General features: G+C 43.9%; 1 protein-coding gene across 2 annotated transcripts in view; it reads left to right on the forward strand.

Annotated features, from left to right (window-relative positions):
- The window catches only part of RALA (RAS like proto-oncogene A), a 74,766-nt gene extending 57,583 nt beyond the window's left edge, over positions 1-17,183 (forward strand). For both annotated transcript variants that reach the window (XM_045864924.3, XM_045864922.3), the window contains 4 exons: positions 1,402-1,554; positions 3,823-4,031; positions 9,078-9,252; positions 15,179-17,183. In XM_045864924.3, the coding sequence (XP_045720880.1) occupies positions 1,441-1,554; positions 3,823-4,031; positions 9,078-9,252; positions 15,179-15,301 (621 nt within the window). In that variant the 5' untranslated portion in view covers positions 1,402-1,440 and the 3' untranslated portion in view covers positions 15,302-17,183. The remainder of the gene's footprint in view (positions 1-1,401; positions 1,555-3,822; positions 4,032-9,077; positions 9,253-15,178) is intronic.
- Positions 17,184-20,634: the final 3,451 nt, after the last annotated feature.

The raw sequence follows: 20,634 nt of genomic DNA on the forward strand, positions 1-20,634 counted from the left end.
ATGGTTATGAGGGAAAGTATCATCAGATGTTGTATGAGAGCACAGGGCAGGGGAGAGCCTAACTAATTGAGGTTGAGAGTTTGAGGTAAGGCTTGAGACCCCAAAACTGAGAAGTCTTAGCCAAATAGAATATAAGTATGCCAGACGCAGGCTACTGCATGGTGAGGGCCAAGAGGCACCGAAGAGTACCTGCAGAACTGAAGGAGGCCAGTGGGGGGCTGATGCAGCTGAGCTGGGAGACAGGACGGGGAGGTAGGCAGGAGGAGGTGTGAGCTGCAATTTGGGAAAGCCATACTGCCGACCAGAACCAGTCAGAGGATGCTGAGAAGAAAGGCTGCTGCCAGCCTCTTGAACCTCAAATAACAAAAGGCTTCTAGCTTGGGCTCCACATGCTGCTGGTTGTGACCTCACGGCCTCTTTTTCTAAGGCCAGGTACTGGGTGCCATAGTGTGGAGCAGCGCTCCAGCTTCTGGAGGAACCTGGTCTTCCCACCCTGAGCACATACAAGTAGTACACAAGTGCGTGCTCTGAATAGAGTGAGGGCACACTGCATCCAGCCATTTAAGTTAGATTGGCCATCTACTCCATGATGCCCCTTGGGAGGTGTGATATACAGTATTGGATTCTATCTATAATTCTGCTGCCAAGTTACCGGGATGAGATTTCTTCATTTATAAACTGACAGTGAGTAAACCTTTCAGTCGGCAACCTCTTTTTTTTTTTTTCGTTGCGGGGCTGGGGCGCGGGTCAGTTGTTTCTTACTAGAATTAGAAGAAACATCTCTTTAATTATTGCCAATAAAGGTTAATATGAAAACAAAGTGGAGCGCCTGGGTGGCTCAGTCGTTAAGCGTCTGCCTTCGGCTCAGATCATGATCCCAGCATCTCCGGGGATCGAGCCCCACATCGGGCTCTCTGCTCCATGGGAAGCCTGCTTCTCCCTCTCCCACTCCCCCTGCTTGTGTTCCCTCTCTCACTGTTTCTCTGTCAAATAAATAAATAAAATCTTAAAAAAAAAAAAAGAAAACAAAGTGATTGTTTAGCCCGTTTTCATAACCTGTGTGATTATATTCTAATACCTGTAACACTCCATTATTGTCAGGATGTAGTTGCACTGGGAAATTTTTACTTTGGGTCACAGCTCATTACTGAAAATGAGCTGTTCTAGGAGAAATGCCTGCCCTTGATTCATATACTTGTATTGTCATGGTCTTCTCTGATAAGTCGTTCTTCCTCTAAATGAGCATACTTCATGTGCCATCTGTTGAAAATCACCACAGTGATTTCATGAAAATGAAAACTAGTATCTTGAAGCCCAAGGACACCGTATCTTTTTCCTACACTTGGAATTCTGAAGAAGAATGTACTGAGCATTACTTATTTTTTCATTCTTCGTTTTTAGATTCTTCTTACTCCTTTGCTGCAAACTCTGTGACACAAGATGGCTGCAAACAAGCCCAAGGGTCAGAATTCTTTGGCCCTACACAAAGTCATCATGGTCGGCAGTGGTGGTGTGGGCAAGTCCGCTTTGACCCTACAGTTCATGTATGATGAGGTGAGTGCCCATTTTTAATGAATAGCTAAGTTTGGGCTTTCAGAGAGGATTTCTGTGGCTTCGTTTTGGTGCTGTTTTAGATGTATTCCTGAATCGTTGAAAGCTACTGTAATCGTTTTTTCCCATTTTTAAATTCAGAGCCAACGTTTGTACACATCTTGATTTAACAAATCAATGACTTAAGATCCTTAAAAACTTTATACTTTAAAAACAAAACGAACCTGGAAACAGTACCTACTTAAAGCAATCTAACTTTGGCTTTTTCGTTTTAAGTGTTTAATGGAGGTTCCCACCTTGAATTAATAGATCCGGTAGATACAGTACCTAATTGAGACTTGAAGTTGACATAATAAGGTGTCCTGTGATAATAATAATAATAAAAAAATAAAATAATTTAAAAATAGTGAAAAAATCTGTTGTAGTATTTGGCATGGCACTGCACTCACCATTAGACAGGTAAAGGCTGTGTCCCTAAAACGTAATTACGAGAAGGCTACAGATTTGTGTGCCTGTATTTATATCAGACTTTACTGCCCCAGAGTTAAGGTCTCAGCCCATATACAACAATATATTCTTTCCCCAGAAGATTCTTACCAAGCCTAAATGATTTAAGAGTTGATAATCCAGCTTAAGCATTTATCCTCAACTCTTCCTTCCAGTAGAAGCAAGATTTTATGATTACTCTTTCTTACTTAATCCTAATAACAATCCTGGTATGGTAGTATCCCCATTTTACAGATGAGAAAACAGAACCTCAGAGAGGTTTCTCAACCTGTCCAAGAGGAGTGTGATCGCCAATGAGTAACGGAGCGTGAAGCCTGGTCTCCTAACGACAAATCCTGCAGACCCTTACCACCCGATTGCCTGATCATCAGCATTTCTGTCACACGCGCAAATGGCTTAAATCCAGCCAGTTGTCTCGCTGACTGGGGACTATGGCAAAAAAATTGGAAACAGAAGAGATTGAAATGGTTCTTTAAATGAACTTGCTGATTTATCTGTTAAATCTGTTTTCCATACTATGCATTTTAATAGCTAGTCTTTCAAACTAATCGCTAAATCCGGCCCCTTCTTAACAATAAGGAGGAGGTCAAAAGTAATACTATTCACATACCTGACATTTGATGAATGGTTAAGCTTTCACTTAGTATTCATCAATATTAATATTCACAGTAGTATCTGATGTGATATCTGAATATTTGTATTTGTTAAATCTTCATAAATATTTAATACTTATAAAAATAAGCATGGAAATATGGCAGAATGTTCTGTAGCCTTTATAGTTAAAAATATACTGTGTTCATTTTTTAAATAATTATATATTGAGTATCCTCCATGTTCTAAACTGTTCTAAGCTCTGGGAGCTACAGTGATGAGTAGAATAGTCAAGGTCCCTACTCCCAGGGGTTATATTCTCATAGAGGGATATAGACATGAGCAAATAAACAAAGTATCAGATAATGAAAATATTTTTAGGAACTAATTTAAAAAAACCTGCAAAAGTATGTATATCTACATACACACATGCTAACAATGATACACTGATCAAAAATACCAAGATGAGATTTACAGAGTTGAAGATAGATGTGGGAATGTAAAGTTGTTTAATTGTATTATTTAAAAAGTCAGACATTTAGAGAGAGATCTCAAAGTTCGTGATTTGTTGTTTTGCTGAGTAGTATAAGCCACTTTATTGACTTGGTTCATTTTAGAAAAGATTTCACAGCAACTTTTTTTTTTTTTTTAAGATTTTATTTATTTATTTGACAGAGAAAGAGAGAGCACAAGTAGGCAGAGAGGGAGAAGCAGACTCTCCACTGAGCAGGGAGCCTGACGCGGGGCTCCATCCCAGGACCCCGGGATCATGACCTGAGCCGAAGGCAGCCGCTTAACTGACTGAGCCACCTAGGCGCCCCTCACAGCAACTTTCAATGCTTACCTCAATACTGACTCACTTTCAAGTTATTTCCACAATTCTGGCATGAAAATTTATATTTAGAGTCACATTGAAAGGTTTTTATATATTTGATTAAGTAGATGTATAATCATTTTTGCAGGAAGAAAAAGGCACAGTTTTCAAGCTGTAAACCATCTAAACTTAATCATTCATCCCTTGCTTTTTGCAAAAGTAGAAGCCACCGAATTACCTAAAATGAAAATGTAAATTAATGTTGTGTTTACCACTGGGGAACACAGAAGGAAGAGTGCATGGGAGCTCTCTGTACTGTTTTGGCAACTTCCTGTGAATCTGTATTTCATCTTTTCCAGTTTGTGGAGGACTATGAGCCTACCAAAGCAGACAGCTATCGGAAGAAGGTAGTGCTGGATGGGGAGGAAGTGCAGATCGATATCTTGGATACAGCTGGGCAGGAGGATTATGCCGCAATTAGAGACAACTACTTTCGGAGCGGGGAGGGTTTCCTCTGTGTCTTCTCTATCACAGAAATGGAATCCTTTGCAGCCACGGCCGACTTCAGGTATGGTGGGGACTGAGGCCTTTGCACTGACATCCCGCACAGCGATGTCTTCCCCCAAAACAAGCGGACAGCTGGAGCTGGCTCCTCGTTACTCTTTCACTCTGTGTGTAATTGCGTTTATTCCCACTGTGACAGCCTCAATACCCGCTACTCAAGTGTTTCTCTTTGGAGTATACTCCTACTGCTGCCGTAATACTTGACACTTGGCTCACCTCGTGGAGCTCTGCCCCAGATTTTAGATCTGTCTCTGTGAGTCACTGGTGTTACGGCGCCTCCGTGAGGCTCCGCAGGCACATCGCCCTCCCCCCATGACACACATGCCTGGCAGCACACGCTGATTGTTTTAATAGAAATAATAACACTTTAGATTGGCACACAAGGTTCTGTTATCTATTTCTTATATCTTATGTACTATTTGCTTCATCAAAATCTGTCATCCATTTGGTTTGCAGGGGGCTGGTTGGTGAAGGGGAGAGAGGTTCTAAGAGAGATACGGCATAAGTTCTTGAGTAGTCTCAGATACTACATGCATAATCAAAAGTATTCTTTTTTTTTTAAGATTTTATTTATTTATTTGACAGAGAGAGATAGCGAGAGCAGGAACACAAGCAGGGGGAGTGGGAGAGGGAGAAGCAGGCTCCCCACTGAGCAGGGAGCCCAATGCAGGGCTCGATCCCAGGACCCTAGGATCATGACCCGGGCCAAAGGCAGACGCCCAACGACTGAGCCACCCAGGCACCCAAAAGTATTCTTTAAAAATATATATATTTTATTTGTTTATTTTAGAGAGAGAGTGTGAGCAGGGAGAGGGAGAAAGAGAACCCCAAGCAGACTCTGCACTGAGCACGGAGCCAGATGTGGGGCTCGATCGCACTGGGGTCACGACCTGAGCTAAAACCAACAGTCAGACACTCAACCCACTGAGCCACCCAGGCACCCCCAAAAGTATTCTTTAATTACATTTGTTTATTTTTGTGTTGCAAATTTGCTTTGGTATGAGGGACGCAAAAGAAACATGTCGTGTATCCTCTATTTTCAAGATTCACACAGCCTAGTTGAAAAAGGCATGAAACCAAGAGCAAGGTAGTGACAAAGTAGGAGACGTGGGCAGTGATCATTGCCGGGATCCCGGAGAGGAGAGAAGCTGAGAGGCCTTCATGAGATAGGTGAGCCTGGATAAGAAGGATTTCCACTGATGAGGAAAGAGGTTTTCCGGTGGTTGAGCAAAAACTGAACCTGGGCTTATATAAAGCTTCCTTTTCATGTCCACTTGAAAGTCTCAAGAACTTAAAGGAATTTAAGAGAGCATTCTTTGCAAAAAAAAAATGTCATTGAGAAACTTTCAAAATGCAGATTTATGGGGCACCTGGGTGGCTCAGTCAGTTAAGCCTCTGCCTTCAGCTCAGGCCGTGACCGCAGGGTCCTGGGATCGAGCCCCGCGACAGGCTCCCTGCTCAGCAGGGGTTCTGCCTCTCCCTCTGCCCCTCCCCCTGCTCCTGCTCACTCTTTCTCTCAAATAAATAAGTAAATGAAATGCAGATTTATTTGTAAAATTAACTTTATTGGTTTCTCTAAGGAAGGAGTTTTATATGTGATAAAGTGAAAGGGTGCAGGCCCTGGGAACTTATAATCTTGGGAGGCATGTTGCAAGTTATATAAATGTCAGTGCTCATTCACTCATTTAGCAAATATTTGAATGCTTGTTCTATAGCAAGTCCTGTTCTAGGTAAGGGGATAAATGTTGTCACCAGAGTTTGCCAAAGCCAAAGTGGTATCTCAGGGGAATAAAGTATTTTTACACCAGGAGTGAGAATCTTGGGCTACTGCTGTGACAGAGAAGAAGTGAATCATTCATTGCTCTTCTGTTGTACCTCCGTACCTCCGACATGTTGCCTTCCCATAAATAAAAATAGTCCCAGTGACTCAGCGGCAACAGGAAAGCATTTTTGAGGCCATCTGAATGGTTACGCTCCACATGGTCTAACCCACAGTGGCAGCTCCTCTCTGGAGCCTTCCTGGGCCTCCCGTCTCCAGGCAGAGCCCACCGTTTCCTCATCTGCACACACAGTGTGGTTGCAACAGCGCCTCCGGCACACTTACCACACTCCCAGAATCTGCTTGGTTTGCATGTGTTTTCCCTGACGAGGGGAGAACTCTTGAGAGCAGGACCCACTCGTTAACCCATCTGAGTATCCCTAGTACCCATATTTGGCCCGGTCCCTGGCATGTATCATACAGGGCATGCTTAGTAAACAAACGTTTAATAGAAGTGTTAGAAAACGCTCGTTTTGGGCGCCTGGGTGGCTCAGTCGGTTAAGCGACTGCCTGCGGCTCAGGTCGTGATCCTGGAGTCCCGGGATCGAGTCCCGCATCGGGCTCCCTGCTCGGCAGGGAGTCTGCTTCTCCCTCTGACCCTCCTCCCTCTCATGCTCTCTGTCTCTCATTCTCTCTCTCTCAAATAAATAAATTTTAAAAATCTAAAAAAAAAAGAAAACGCTCGTGGTTTTTTTTGGTTCTCACTTTTCTTATGTCAAAAAGAAATTGGACCAGTTTGCGAAGGTGCTTTCCTGTTCTAAATTCTATAACAGCCTCTAACACTCTATTTAAAGGGGGCGTCACATTAAATAAAATGTGTATGAAGATTATAGACATAGCATTGCCTTTCTCTGACATCCAGGAAAGTAGCTTATTCAAACCAACTAATTAACTCTCATGAATATTGTCCTCTCACCCCTGAACCCAGTAAGTCCAGGCTTTCCATGGCCTCGCCTCGTTTCTGATAGCATTCATTAATGCTATCACTGCATTTTCAGTATTGGTCTTCCTGAAGCACCTGACTCAGAGTAGCTTAGTAGGTGTTTTATTAAGAAACTAATGACTGTATATACATATGACCAGAAGTACCAGAGTCACAAAAACCAGAGTCAGTCTCTGGTGGTTAGTGAGATCAAGTGGTAAGCCCGTTGTTGTTAACATCTTAGTTGAGGCTGTTGATCCCAAAGGAAACTGGTTAAAAAGGCACCAGCACATTTGTTGTTACCGGCACTGGAAAAAGATAATGACTGGCCCATATTCCCTTCACAAGCACATCAGAAATGTAACAGTAGTAATGGTGAGTGTTGACATGCTCTTTGCAAGAGGTCATGTGCGTGGTGGGAAACATCACAGCCCTCCAGTCCTGTACAGCTCAGCACGTGTCCCCCAGTTACTGTGCCCCACTGACCTTGTTCCTTCCTAAAAGGGAAGGGAGAGAGGGAGAGAGAGAATCAGCGAAAGATGGAGGTGACTGTGTGGTCCATAATCTATTCCTGCTAGAAATCTGGGAATTTGGGTGCAGAGAACTGCGGCAAACACTGAGTCTGTTAGAATGTTTACGACAACATCGGTCATCAGGTGAATGAATACTAAACATAACCCTGCCTGATACTCACACACTGCTCACCACACACCAGGCACTGCTCTGAGCATGAACAAGGTGCTAGGGAATTTCACAGATTCTAAGACACACATTTTTTGCATTTTATCATCTCTTAAAATCAGGGCTGTGTCTTGTAGTGGGACATCTTACAGTTGTAACTAGCAGCGGTTTTTCTCAGTGGTGCATGACATAATGCGTGCAGTGAGCAGCACTGAAAGCCCGTGGCCCACTGGGGATGCTCAGTAAATTGCTGGCGGTGATGGAGGTGGCAGTGGTATTCAGGCGACGCTGTCTAAGAAGCACAAAATAGACAAATCTGAGATTAAGCCTGGGTGAAGATCCATATTCCATCTCAAACATCACGATAGATCCCTGCAAAATCAGTGTCCTCTGCTGACCTGTCATTCTAATCACCCCTTTAATTTTCTCATTTTCTCTTAGTCTAAAATATTGTTTCTGTAGTTTCAGCATCTCTTCATTTCAAAGGAGAGGCATTGGTAAGGTAGAGAATGTTGATTTTAGAAGAAAACCTCTTTCTCCAGTAGAGTACTGGTAATCGTTAAGAACAGCTAACATGTGTTGAGCATTTACTCTGTGCCAGGCTCAGTTCTACTTTACATTTCATCCTGCTGGCAACCAGATAAGGAAGGTTCTGTTGTTAGCCCCATTTTATACACGAGGAGACCAAAGCAAAGTACTTTGCTCAGAGTCACGGTTGACTAGGAGGGACAGAGAGCCATGATACCTTTAAAACTGGTGACGGCCTATAACTTCTCTCTAAACACAAAATCTATACTCAAGAGATATCTGGCCCTTGTGGGGCTTTTAAAAACATTTAGTGGGACCATCGATACGAGGTAATAAGGATATGAGTAAGAATAAGAATGGTGCTCTCTCCCTCTGTGGTCTTCCTCCCCAAATCCCATAACCCCAGTTTAATCACAAGAAAAACATCAGACAAATCCCGGTTGAGAGATGTTCTACAAATGAGCTGACCAGCAAGTCTCAGAACTGTCAGGGTCATCAAAAACAAGGAAAATCTGGGAACTGTCAGAGCCACATGGAGTCTAAGGAGAGCTGATGACTAAATGTCATGTGGGATCCTGGATGGGATCCTGGAACAGGAGAAGGACATTAGGTAAACACTAAGAATATCGAAATAAAATTTGGACTTCAGTTAATGATGTATCAGGATTGGCTCATTAGTTGTGGTAAACGCATACACTAGCGTAAGATGTTACCAGTAGGGGGAACTGGGTGCAGAGAGTACAGGAACTCTGTACTGTCTTCACAACTTCTCTGCAAATCTCAAATCACCCTTCTCATAAAAGTTTATTTTTAAAAAGCATTTGGAGGAAGTTGCACTTCCATTTTGTACCTCTACTGCCATATTTATATTGTCTTCTCTGGTGTATTGTTCCTTCATCAGAAAAGTGAGTATGTAACACAAGTGATTGATGATAGAATGAGGAGGTCGTGCTGCTCATGTCCCACCATGCAACGAATGAGCTCATTGTTACTATAAAGAAACATGTAAATAAATGCTCGTTGCAGATGGTATTTGTTATTTTGTTAGTCTAACACATGGGGGTAATATTAATATTTCTTTCTCATTTCCTCTCATCCAGGGAGCAGATTTTAAGAGTAAAAGAAGATGAGAATGTTCCATTTCTGCTGGTTGGTAACAAATCAGATTTAGAAGATAAAAGGCAGGTTTCTGTAGAAGAGGCAAAAACGAGAGCCGACCAGTGGAATGTTAACTATGTGGAAACATCTGCTAAAACTCGAGCTAATGTTGACAAGGTAAAGGGCGGCCCTTCTTACAGCTACATCGTGTTAACAATACATTGATTCGCTCTAACTCCGCTCCATTGTGTCTAGAGATTTGTGCAACTTTCGAACAGTGATTTAATATGTGCTGATTGTTATCCGCCCTGAACGCTCAAGTACAACATGTTCAGAATTTCTTACTTCACCTTGTCCTCAGGTTCCCAAGAGACATTGAAATACGACACACCACTTTTTTTCTAGCACTGACAGGATTTCTGACCTGAATCCCTGCCCTTTTTAAATTTTTCTTTTTACTTAATCCTGATGGGCTGGGTAATTTATTTATTTTTTTTTAGATTTTTTTTTTTTTTAATTCATTTGAGACACAGAGATAGAGAGAGAGAGAGAAAGCATGAGCAGGGAGAGAGGCAGAGGGCGAGGGAGAAACCAAACAGGCTCCTCGCTGAGCCAGGAGCCTGATGGGGGGCTCGATCCCAGGACCCTGGGATCACGACCCGAGCTGAAGGCAGACGCTTAACCATCTGAGCCACCCAGGTGCCACTGGGCTGGGTAATTTAGAAGGCAGGGTGTTAAGTCCCCTGAGCTGACACCTGCCCAGCCCCATGTAGGTTCGCTCCCAAGACAAAGGAGCCCCAGATGAGAGGGCTTCGAAATTTTTTACTACACCTACACTCCCCACCCTCAACCTGTTTTTCCCTCTGCCCTCTTCTGTATCTCCCCCCTTTGCTCAGGTGGCCCTTTCCTGAGTTCAGGTGAGGAACACCCTTGTCTCCTTTCTAGGAGCCAGCCCAGGTGCATTATTTCATCCTGCTGCTGGAGACCTACATCTTCAGTGTTCAGGAAAACTGCCCCCTGGGCTGAGGCATGGGCTCCTGGAGCGCCCCATGTAGGGCCTTTTCCAGCCATCAAGCATCTCAGCTCTGCCGAGTGCCTCGCAAACTCTAACTGGCAGAATCGTCTGTGGAACTTCATAAAAACGGGTTCCTGGGTCTGACCCCCCGAGATTTTGATTCATTTGCTGTGGGTGGAACTTGAGAATTTGCATTTCCAGTAAACTCCCTGGTGGTACAGACTATGGCCCAGGGGACCACACACTTCAAGTAACAGTGCTTCTGGGTGGCCTCAGGTTTTAGTGAACTGGTCTGCTTGTTGCCTGTAGATTCATAACGCTGACCCAGAAATCATTAGGCTAAAAAAAAACTAGAGATTCTTAAAAAAAAGAAAAATCAGAGACTCGTTCTGTTCATTTACTGTAGGTCTTAAGACAATGTCATTATACTGTCTTAAGCCGATTAGGTTTTTTTGTCACATGGTCAGATTCCTATAGGCCCAAGATACCTGTACAAAATGAGTGTTACAAGATTTCTACTCCGTATACTGGTTTCTCTAAAGCTATGGCAAATGTATTTAAACTACTAATGAAAGTATGTCTTAAAGTTCAGTGTGTTTGGAGTTTTGAGAGGCAACATTGAATATTATTAGCGTTGTGTGTGTATTGGGGTTCCTCCTAGTTGATGTCTTGAGCAGGTAGAACACACTCTGTTAAAACCTATTTGAACTGAGGGGAATGGGGAGAGGAGGCGAACAGGAACCAACCAAGCCGTGAAGCTGTCATCCCAGCGATCCCTATGGTGTCATCTGCTTGCATGAATTTTTTTGCCCTATGCATATATTGTCAAAGGAGGAAAGGTCAAGGTATAGGGCTATTTTAGTTACTCTCGCTGCGTAAGAAACTGTACCCCCAAAACTTACGGGTGAAAACAACCATTTATGCTCATGGAATCTCTGGGCCGAGCATCTGGACAGCTCACAGGGGAGATGGCCTGTCCCTGCTCCACAGTGTCTGGTGCCTCCGCTGAAAAGCTTCAAGTCTGGGAACTGGAAGCCTCTCGGCTTAGCTTCTAAAGACCGTTAACACGTGTCTGGTTCAGCCAGTTGATGCTGGCTGTTGTCCAGGGACACCTTGGTTCCTTGCCATGTGACCTTTTCCAGGTGCCCTACTTGAGGCTTTCTTCCAGCAGGGAGGTGGGGTGGGTGCCAAGGGCCAGTGTCACAAGAGAAGAAGAACCAGGCAGGAACCACGTCACCTTCTCTGACCCAGCCACGGGAGTTTACACGGCATTATTTCCGGTTTGTTCTCTTGCCCGAAGGAGGCCCAAAGTCCGTGTCGCCCCCCCCCCCCCCCCGGGTCAACAGGAAGGGGAATGGACTCCAGCTCTTGATGGAGAGTGGCAAGACACCAGAAGAACACAGAGGGAGTATTGCTGTGGCCGGTTTTGGAGAGTGTAGTCTGTAGCCAGTGGTCACCTCTCCAAAGCAAAATTAGATGCAATGTGGCAGCTTGTAAACCAAGGTACACGTTCATACTGAATACTGTGATTGCATGTACTGCTACCCCCTGAAGAGTGCACATGCCGGATAAAATACCTCAGTGGCTAAATACAAGTAACTCGCAGCAGCTATTCAGTTTCTAGAATTAGGTGCTATGTGGTTTCTTGCTGAGGAAATCATGTTCGTAGTTGAAAGAGCTCATACTCAGTAGTGTTAATAAGACACAGGCACTGTGGCCAGCACTAGGCATGCATCTTTAACCCCGTAAAGCAGAAGTGCTCTTCTCATGCTCACTTTTTAGATGAGGAGCCTGAGCTGTGGAGAGATGACATACTGGAGTCAAGTTCAAAAGGCCTGTGATGGCAGCTGCTGGCTCTGGGTGTGGCCGACTCTGGGGCCCACATCCTCGCTCTTCTACTCCACACGGTAGTTGGAGTACCTGTGGTTCCCCCCCGGGGTGTGTGTCACCCACTGTGGGAACCTGCTACAGGTTTTTCTGGGCTCGTGAGTGTTAACATTGTCTCCTGTTATATTGGGAAGTGTCTTGTTTTGTCACAGAAAACAAATCCTAGCTCCCCTACAAGACATTAAGGGCTCATGCCGTGTCCTCTTTTGGATTCCCAATAGACTATCGAATGAAGTTTCAAAGAGGCAGATTTTGAATCCACCCTGTGAAAAGCTTCGTGACCATCTGAGTGGTCGAGCCGGGGCCTCACCGGTCTCAGAGGCCACGTCTGTCACAGAGGAGTCACCCAGAGGCGAGAGGACCCCCTGGCAAACCTGCTTGCGGACTCCCTGGGTGCCAGGTTCATCTCATGACCTTGTTAGTGGCCTTCTGGCTAAATGCTCTGACTCTCTAAAGCGTAACTCCAAGGTTACTCCTAATTTCTAAGGAACGTCTTGGAGGAATGGAAAGAGGTTGAGCAAGTAGATGGATGTCAAAAAGGAGAGTATGATTTCTTACATGAAGAGCAAATTTTATGTCGGGAAAAGAATTTTAGTAGAAATGTACTGTATTTTTAATTTTTTTTTTCATTAAAAACATGAACACATGCTTATTGTGTAAAGAAAAATTCGTAGTAAGGAGAAAAAGGGAATCACTCTTCACCCAAATTCCACTCCACTCCCCTTCCTGTGAGGTAACCAGTGGTAATTCAGGTGTGTCTTTCCAGATGTTTATCTGCATTTAAAGACCAGTATATAGAGTCTAAGGGAAGGCTTGTGTTTGCTTGTGTTTCCCCTGTATAAATAGGCTTTTTACAGTATATATAGTACATTTATATACTACATATATATAGTATTTCTGTGTATGTAGATCATGCATTTCTGTAGTTTGCTTTTTAAATTTTATAACAGGGGTGCCTGGGTGGCGCAGTCAGGTGAGCATCCAGCTCTTGATTTCTGCTCAGGTCAGGATCTCAGGGTCGTGAGATCGAGCCCCACGTTGGCCTCCATGCTGGGCATGGAGCCTACTTAAAAAAAAAAAAATTCTTCCAAAGTTCATTCCATAGTGATGCATCTGCATCAGAAAGCTTCAGGGGAGCCCTCTGACGTTACACGTAGCTGGTTTGGAAGCTTCCTGCCTCTGCTGGCCCAGCTGTGGGCTCGAAGGCCAAAGCATTCCGAAATCACCCCAGGGAAGCCAAGGTGCAGCAAGTGAGGCAGAGACCCCTGGGGTCTGCGTCACTGTGTGTTTCAGTCTCCTGCATTCCCTGCGGGTTTTCTTTGCTTCATTTTTCCCTGTTCTAACCATTTGCACCCCTTTGTTGGTCCTGTGTCCATTTGACTTAAGCCATTAGTCTCTAATCACTTGCCTTTTTTTTTTTTTTTTTTTAAATAGCTTCCTTGCTTTCTGACTGACTTTTTGTTTCTTGCTCCAGATCAGGAATCAGCCGTTTATCTAAGGAACACTGGTTCCCTTGGGAGGAATGGTATTTAGCAGCCATAGCCTGAGGACAAATGCGCTCACCATTGTTAACGTCATTGTTTCAGGGCCTTTCAGTGAAGTGCTGGGAAATGTGTATTATTAAAGAAAACAGATCATGAGAGCATACTGTTACTTCTAATTCAGTTTTAGCCTTCAGGATTTTCTGCCTCTCTGACTTTGTACCTTCTCTCTTACACTGAGGGCTAACCTACATTAGCATGCTTGCTCTCTTACCCTATCCTGCAACTTATATATAAGATTGTGCCCTGTTCCTATTAACAGCTAAATTACAAAGTGAAGTTTAAGATTGGTCTTGTTTTGTTTTTTATTTGTTGAGGTTTTGTTTTTATTTTTATTCTTAGCTTCTATTCTGAGATGTATATTCCGTATGCTGTGTTTTAAAGTCTCTTGAGTTCTTTCCTCTGTATAATTATGTCACCAACTCTGTGTGTAGTTCATCTTAATTTGTTTTAGTTTGATTTTCAGTCTTTGGCAGCTGCTTTTTTGTGTTTAATTTCATTTTTTAATATGTAGAACAGTTAGTTGCCAAAGTAGAAGTTGTATAATGAAGCATATTCAGACACGCCTCACTGTTCCATGTCCCCTGTTCCCTTCATCCCGAAAATAATAGTAGTGTTTGGTTTATCATTTCATCATTTCTGTTTCAGATGCGGGCAAATCCACATAACTCCTGCAGGTAGCTCTCTACCTACGCTTTCCAGCACCTCGCTTTTTCAGTTAGCCTTTCCTTCAGAGAGCTAGAAGCACACCGGCCATTACATAACATACATTTGTTTACTTACAACAGTCACAATGCACAAGCTAACTAGAATTTTTGAAATCTTTGTTTTCCATTGAGTTCTTAATAAATCGGTGTGGTGTCACTTCTTACTTCATGCTTACGAGAAAAAGAGAGAAAACAGAAGTAATAACTGAATTTTTTTAATTCAGAATTTTAGAGTATAGACCATGAAAGTTATTCATCCAGTCATCATCCACATACTCATAACTCTTTGTGTACGGTGTGAGCCCATGTCCTTCTAGACCCTTGTCTGTCTGCCCTCAGACATTTGTTTGTGATATTTAACTTTTGAGTTGTTACACTAGTCATTTTTAAATTATTATGCTAACAGCTCTCATTTGTCAGTTTCTAGACATCAGACAGAATTGATAAAATCTCAGCTATGTTGCAACAAAGAAAATTGTTTTCTTAGTACCTGGTATCAAAACGATAAAGGAAGCACTCATTTTCCTCAGCTTTGTTTCTAAAAATGGAGCTGAAGGAAAACAAGTTATTAAATACAAATTTTATTAAACATAAATTAATTACCTTTAAATATCAATTGGTGAAATACATTCATTAATTGTATAAACGGAATCCATTGAGCTATAACTTTGGAACTGTCATTTGTAGTGCTCTTGTCTTCTTTATCTTGAAAATTGGGGTGGAAGATTAGGTTATATGATGTGACCAATTTTACCGAAAAGTGTAACTCAGAAAATTTCCCAGTATACTTGGAGAAGGAGACTGGTTTTGTGCTGTCTCCTCCCTCTACTCCCCAAACAAGAGCTCTTAAGTAGTTATTCTTAGTTAATTCCCAGGGCTTACTGCTGTGGTTCCAAGAAGTACCAACCTCATATTATCTGTTGGCTTTATTTACCCTCTTTTCTTCTTTCTAGGTATTTTTTGATCTGATGAGGGAAATTCGAGCCAGAAAGATGGAAGACAGCAAAGAAAAGAATGGAAAAAAGAAGAGGAAAAGTTTAGCCAAGAGAATCAGAGAAAGATGCTGCATTTTATAATCAAAGCCCAAACTCCTTTCTTATCTTGACCATACTAATAAATATAATTTATAAGCATTGCCATCGAAGGCTCAATTGACTGAAATTACTTTAACGATTTGGAAATTGTTATGTATCACTAAAAGCATGAATTGGAACTGCACTGAAAGTCAAATTCACTTAAAAAAGAAATCAATGTGGCTTCGCCAAGAAGCACAGTTCAACTTCTTTCATAATTGCCTACATTTATCGCGGTCCTGAATGTAGCGTGTGGGCTTGTGTTTCGAGGGCAGTCTTTCTGGAACTGTTAGAGCTGAGACGGGGTGGGGGGGATGGGAGGAAAGGCTACTTCCTCTGGTTTATTATAAAGCTTAAATTTTATATCATTTTAAAATGTCTTGGTCTTCTACTGCCTTGAAAAATGACAATTGTGAACATGGTAGTTAAACTGTACCACTTTTTTTAACCATTGTTATGCAAAATATAGAAGAAAAGTGATTGGCATGATTGTTGCATATAGTTAAATTGAGAGTAATTCATCTGTGAACCTGCATCAATTACCTGGTGATTAACGTGGAAAAGTGGTGTGAACTTGTACATGGAAATTTTTGAATATGCCTTAATTTAGAAACCGAAAAATGCCCGGTGACATCATTCTGGGTGTGTCCTCACTGGTGCCGTGGGCCCGTCGCCCCGTGTGTCCTGTTGAGAGCATATTTGCCTGGTACGGAGTACAACTTTTGTGTAGAAGGTTCGTAAAACATAAGCGTCTGCTAGGAGTCTGTCCAAATGTAAAATGTGTGCCATACTCTGGTTCTTGAACGCAAGGGTCCAGAGCATCTTGATTACTTTTAATTAACCTGTAAGGTAGTTTGCAATGAAGGGCCAGCATATACTTGTAAGATAATTTTAGACCGTGAGGGTTCAGCACAGTCACGTTTCAGTGATCCCTCTTTTTCTCTAAGATGCCAGTCCCTGGAAATCCCTTTCTGCGAGCGGTGAGCATGTGTTAAGCTGTTGGTTTCTCTGGACCAGGGCACAGGAGAAAGGTCATTACTGCTGCTGCATTGTGCGCTGGGACACTTGGGGAAGGCGGGCGTGCTGGCCTCCTGTTAATTTCTCAGTCTGTGCTCAAGAGGTGACAGCTTGGCTCTGGGAGAGTTTTCAGGAGTCTCTCTAGTCCGCGTTCATCAGCAGAACACCAGAGCCACATTTTCCTGACGCTAACACCAGGCAGTCGACCCCGAGGGTCGTGCAGAAAGCCTGTTTGGCAAATGCAGGCCACACATGGGCTTGTGTCGCCGTTGGGTGGTGCGCCCACTGGAAGAATTCTAGCGTGCTATTGGGGAACGTAAATTCAACGGGAAATATACCGCTGCCCAGATTTTTCTTCTCTTCTTCGGACTGGGGCTAAGACAGTTGATGCAACAAAGTTCGTCTTTCTTTTTTGCTCAGTCCTAATTTCAACAAGTCAAAGATGTGTTCAGGCATTCCAGGTAACAGGTGTGTACGTAAAGTGAACAAAAATAGGCTTTTTAGGAACTCTGCTCTTTAGGTATTACATCTGACTTGTCATGTTAAATATTTGTCCTTAAAGGGTTTGAGATGTACATCTTTCATTTCATATTTTTCATAGGCTATGCCATGTGCAGAATCAAAGTTACCAATGTAACACCGGCCCCACGGGCCCAGCGATCTCCATGTGTACTCATTGCAGTCTTATTTAACCAGGGGTCCTAACCACTAACATTGTGACTTTGCTTTAGACCTTTCCTCTCCTGGGTACTGAGGTGCTATGAAGCAAACTGACAAGGATGCATCACATGTCAGGCTGATGCCACTACCCGATTGGTTTATTTGCAATTTGAGCCATTTAAAGACCAATAAACTTCCTTTTTTTAAATGCTTGTGGTGTTACTTGATGTTTACTATATATATATATAACACATAACATTCAGATTTACCAACCTGGGCATCTTTACAGGAGATTTTAAAACAGCTAAATTCCTGGGCACCTGGGGGGCTCAGTCAGTTAAGCGTCTGCCTTCAGCTCAGGTCATGATCCCAGGGTCCTAGGATCGAGCCCCACGTCGGGCTCCCTGCTCAGCGGGAAGCCAGCTTCTCCCTCTGCCTCTGCCTGTCGCTCCCCCTGCTTGTGTGCTTTCTCTCTCTGTCAAATAAATAAATAAAACCTTAGAAAAAAAAATAACGTTAAATCTCCTTTGCTCTCAGTGTAGGGCTTTCTTTTGGGTAACGCCAGATTCCCCAGATGACAGTAGCATCGGTGCTCGGCGGCAGCCCGGGCTCAGACGGGGGAGAATCCCATGTGCACCACTGCAAGGAAGATACCTGTATGTGGTCATGAAAGTCACACTGTGTGCAGTACTTCTAGAATACTACTGAAGTCCAGAATGACTAGGGGATGGTTTTATACTCATGTTCTAATCAGAATGATCCCCACAGATCATTTAATTTCCAAATTGTGGCAGGAGTCACCACCCTGCTACCATCTCATCAAGCCTCAGACCATTCATTCTCCCTCACATCGGATGTCTGGTGGGAAATGGTGGCGTATTAACTGTCAAACAGCCTGTGGGTTAGAAACGATCTGGCCTGATTTTGACTGAGCACTACCTTTTCAAAATCCAGTTGATTTTAATTTCTTACTTAATTCATGAATAGCGCCAGAATGAGCACGTTTGAGTTATAATCGGCATAGTTTTAACCTCACTGAGCCCATTTTTAAAAAGATTTTATTTTGGGGGAGAGAGTGAGTGTGCATGTGCGGGGATGGGGGGCACAGAGGGAGAGAAGCAGACTCCCCGCTGAGCATGGAGCCCAACTCCGGGCTCAATCCCACGACACTGAGATCATGACCTGAGCCGAAACCAAGAGTCGGACACTTGACCGACTGAGCCCATGGACCTATTTTTAACACCAATATAGGGTATGCTGTTAAATATTACATACCAAAGGTTAGATTAAGTTACAGTCTTTTTTTTTTTTTTTTTTTTTTAAAGATTTTATTTATTTATTTGAGAGAGAGAGAGAGAGAGAAACAGCATGAGAGGGGGTAGGGTCAGAGGGAGAAGCAGGCTCCCTGCTGAGCCGGGAGCCCGATGTGGGACTCGATCCCAGGACTCTGGGATCATGACCTGAGCCGAAGGCAGTCGCTTAACCGACTGAGCCACCCAGGCGCCCGATTAAGTTACAGTCTTAAACTAAATCAGAATGTCATGTCTCAGAATTGTGCGACAAGGACATAAAACTTAATATTTGGCAACCTTATATTACCACCTTTAGAGTAAAACCATCAAAACATTTACCAAAAGTTCCCACAAAGTTTTCAAAATAATCCTTTTGATTGAATCCAGTGTGATAAGTATCCTTCAGCAAATTACTTTGGAAGTCAAGAGTGGCAGGTCAATAGAGGTCTTCATGCCTTTCCTTTTCAGTAGATATGTGTATGCCCACTTGTGGGCACTGCTGGTAATATAACAAGGGGAAGGACAGACATGAGTGAGGGGCGACTAGAGATTCTCGCTGAAGAAAGGACCTCTGTGCCCCATGCAGAAGGAAGGAAAGTTAAAAAAAAAAAAAAGATGAGGTCTACTTACTCTGAGCTAGACCCCCTATGATTGGAGATCTCAGATGGGGTCCCATTTCTTATGATTGTCAACATGTAAAATAATCATAATAAGGGGCACCTGGGTGGCTCAGTCGGTTGAGCATCCGTCTCTTGATCTCAGCTCAGGTCATGATCTCAGGGTCGCTGAGTTTGAGCTCCGCATTGGGTATGGAGCCTACTTAAAAAGATAATACAGGGGCGCCTGGGTGGCTCAGTCGTTAAGCGTCTGCCTTCGGCTCGGGTCATGGTCCCAGGGTCCTGGGATCGAGCCCTGCATTGGGCTCCCTGTTCCGCGGGAAGCCTGCTTCTCCCTCTCCCACTCCCCCTGCTTGTGTTCCCTCTCTCCCTGTCTCTCTCTCTCTGTCAAATAGATAAATAAAATCTTTTAAAAATAATAATAATAATAGCAAACTGCATCCTATATGCCAGATACTGTATATATGTATTTAATGTTCATCCTGCGAGGCAGCTGCAAAAAAAAAACCCCTTTTTTGCAGATGAAGGAACAGGCCAAAGAGCAGTTGAGTAACTTGTCCAGGGGAGCTTTGGCCATCTGCACTCTCAGTCTTCGCAGAACACCATTTCTGGAGGGCAGGCAGGGCCGGGGGCTAATCTGATAGAAGAACAAGATGGCTTTTAGCAAGAGCCCCAACGAGAAAACAAACAGCTGAAGCCTTTAGGTGCCTTCGAGCACCCAGGAGGAAGCGCTCCGAAGGGCAGAGTGTTCCAAACAGCCGAGAACCAAGAGTGTGTTGAATGGAAGGGAAAGGAGTGGACAGATCTGAAAGCTAACATCTCCGGGGCCCCCCGCGGCAAGGAATTTCAGGCTGTAGCCCCGGGAGTTGTCTGCGGACTGACCTTGGCAAAGGATGCCCGACATGGTGGAAAGATCCTCAGATGTATTTTCCAGAGTCCTAGAAGTTGGCTTAGAAAGGGCCAGAGCCACCATCATTCCATCGGTCTTATAGGCCAGCATGGGGAGGAAATTGCCCAAGATCACACGAGTCATGTAAGAACCAGAATTAGAATGCGCGTGTTGGCTTCTGACTGCAGCTCTTCCGATTGTTCACCTTTCCAACTTGTGGGTGGTGCCGAAGGTGCTTTACCTGGAGACAGCGCGGGAGAGACAGAGGCTCCCAGAACCCGGCAAGCTGACTCTGCAGGCCGGCCTCCTTGGCTTCTCCGTGGCCTTGAGGAGCTCCCACAGGCCTCAGGTTCTTGGTTGTAAAACAGGCAGTCACTGCCTACCTCCTGGGATGATTGTGAGCATGGCCCAGAGAATACACTATGTTTACTACAGGGCATACATTTTTTAAATGCAGAGGAAGGTTCTAACCGTGCCTGGCCCCCTGTTGTTAATAAAAACCATGCCTGTGTGACGTTCTGTTGGGCACTGATTAATCCAGGCGGATACCTCCTGAGTCCATGCATTTCGTGCTGGCATGTGAGAATAAAAGGAACTAGGACACTTGGAGAAGGAGCCAGAGACTCGGGTTATCCCGCATCTGTACTCTCTGAATCTTAGCACTGAAGGGACCCTCCGATGAGAAGGCACAGGGACTGGGAAGTGACGTCTGCAGGGACCAGTGACAGGTGCGAGGTCCTAGCAGGAGAGGCAGAACCCAGGCAATCCTGCACGGCGGGCTGAGCCCCGCTTCATGCCTTTCTGTCCCACTCCGGTACCCCATGAAAGTCAGGAATTTCTCCCAGCGAGGCCTGAGGACCG

Source organism: Mirounga angustirostris, unplaced genomic scaffold (assembly GCF_029215605.1).
Source record: "Mirounga angustirostris isolate CCGP_5_RB_7025 unplaced genomic scaffold, mMirAng1.0.hap1 SCAF_12, whole genome shotgun sequence".
Classification (NCBI taxonomy): domain Eukaryota; kingdom Metazoa; phylum Chordata; class Mammalia; order Carnivora; family Phocidae; genus Mirounga; species Mirounga angustirostris.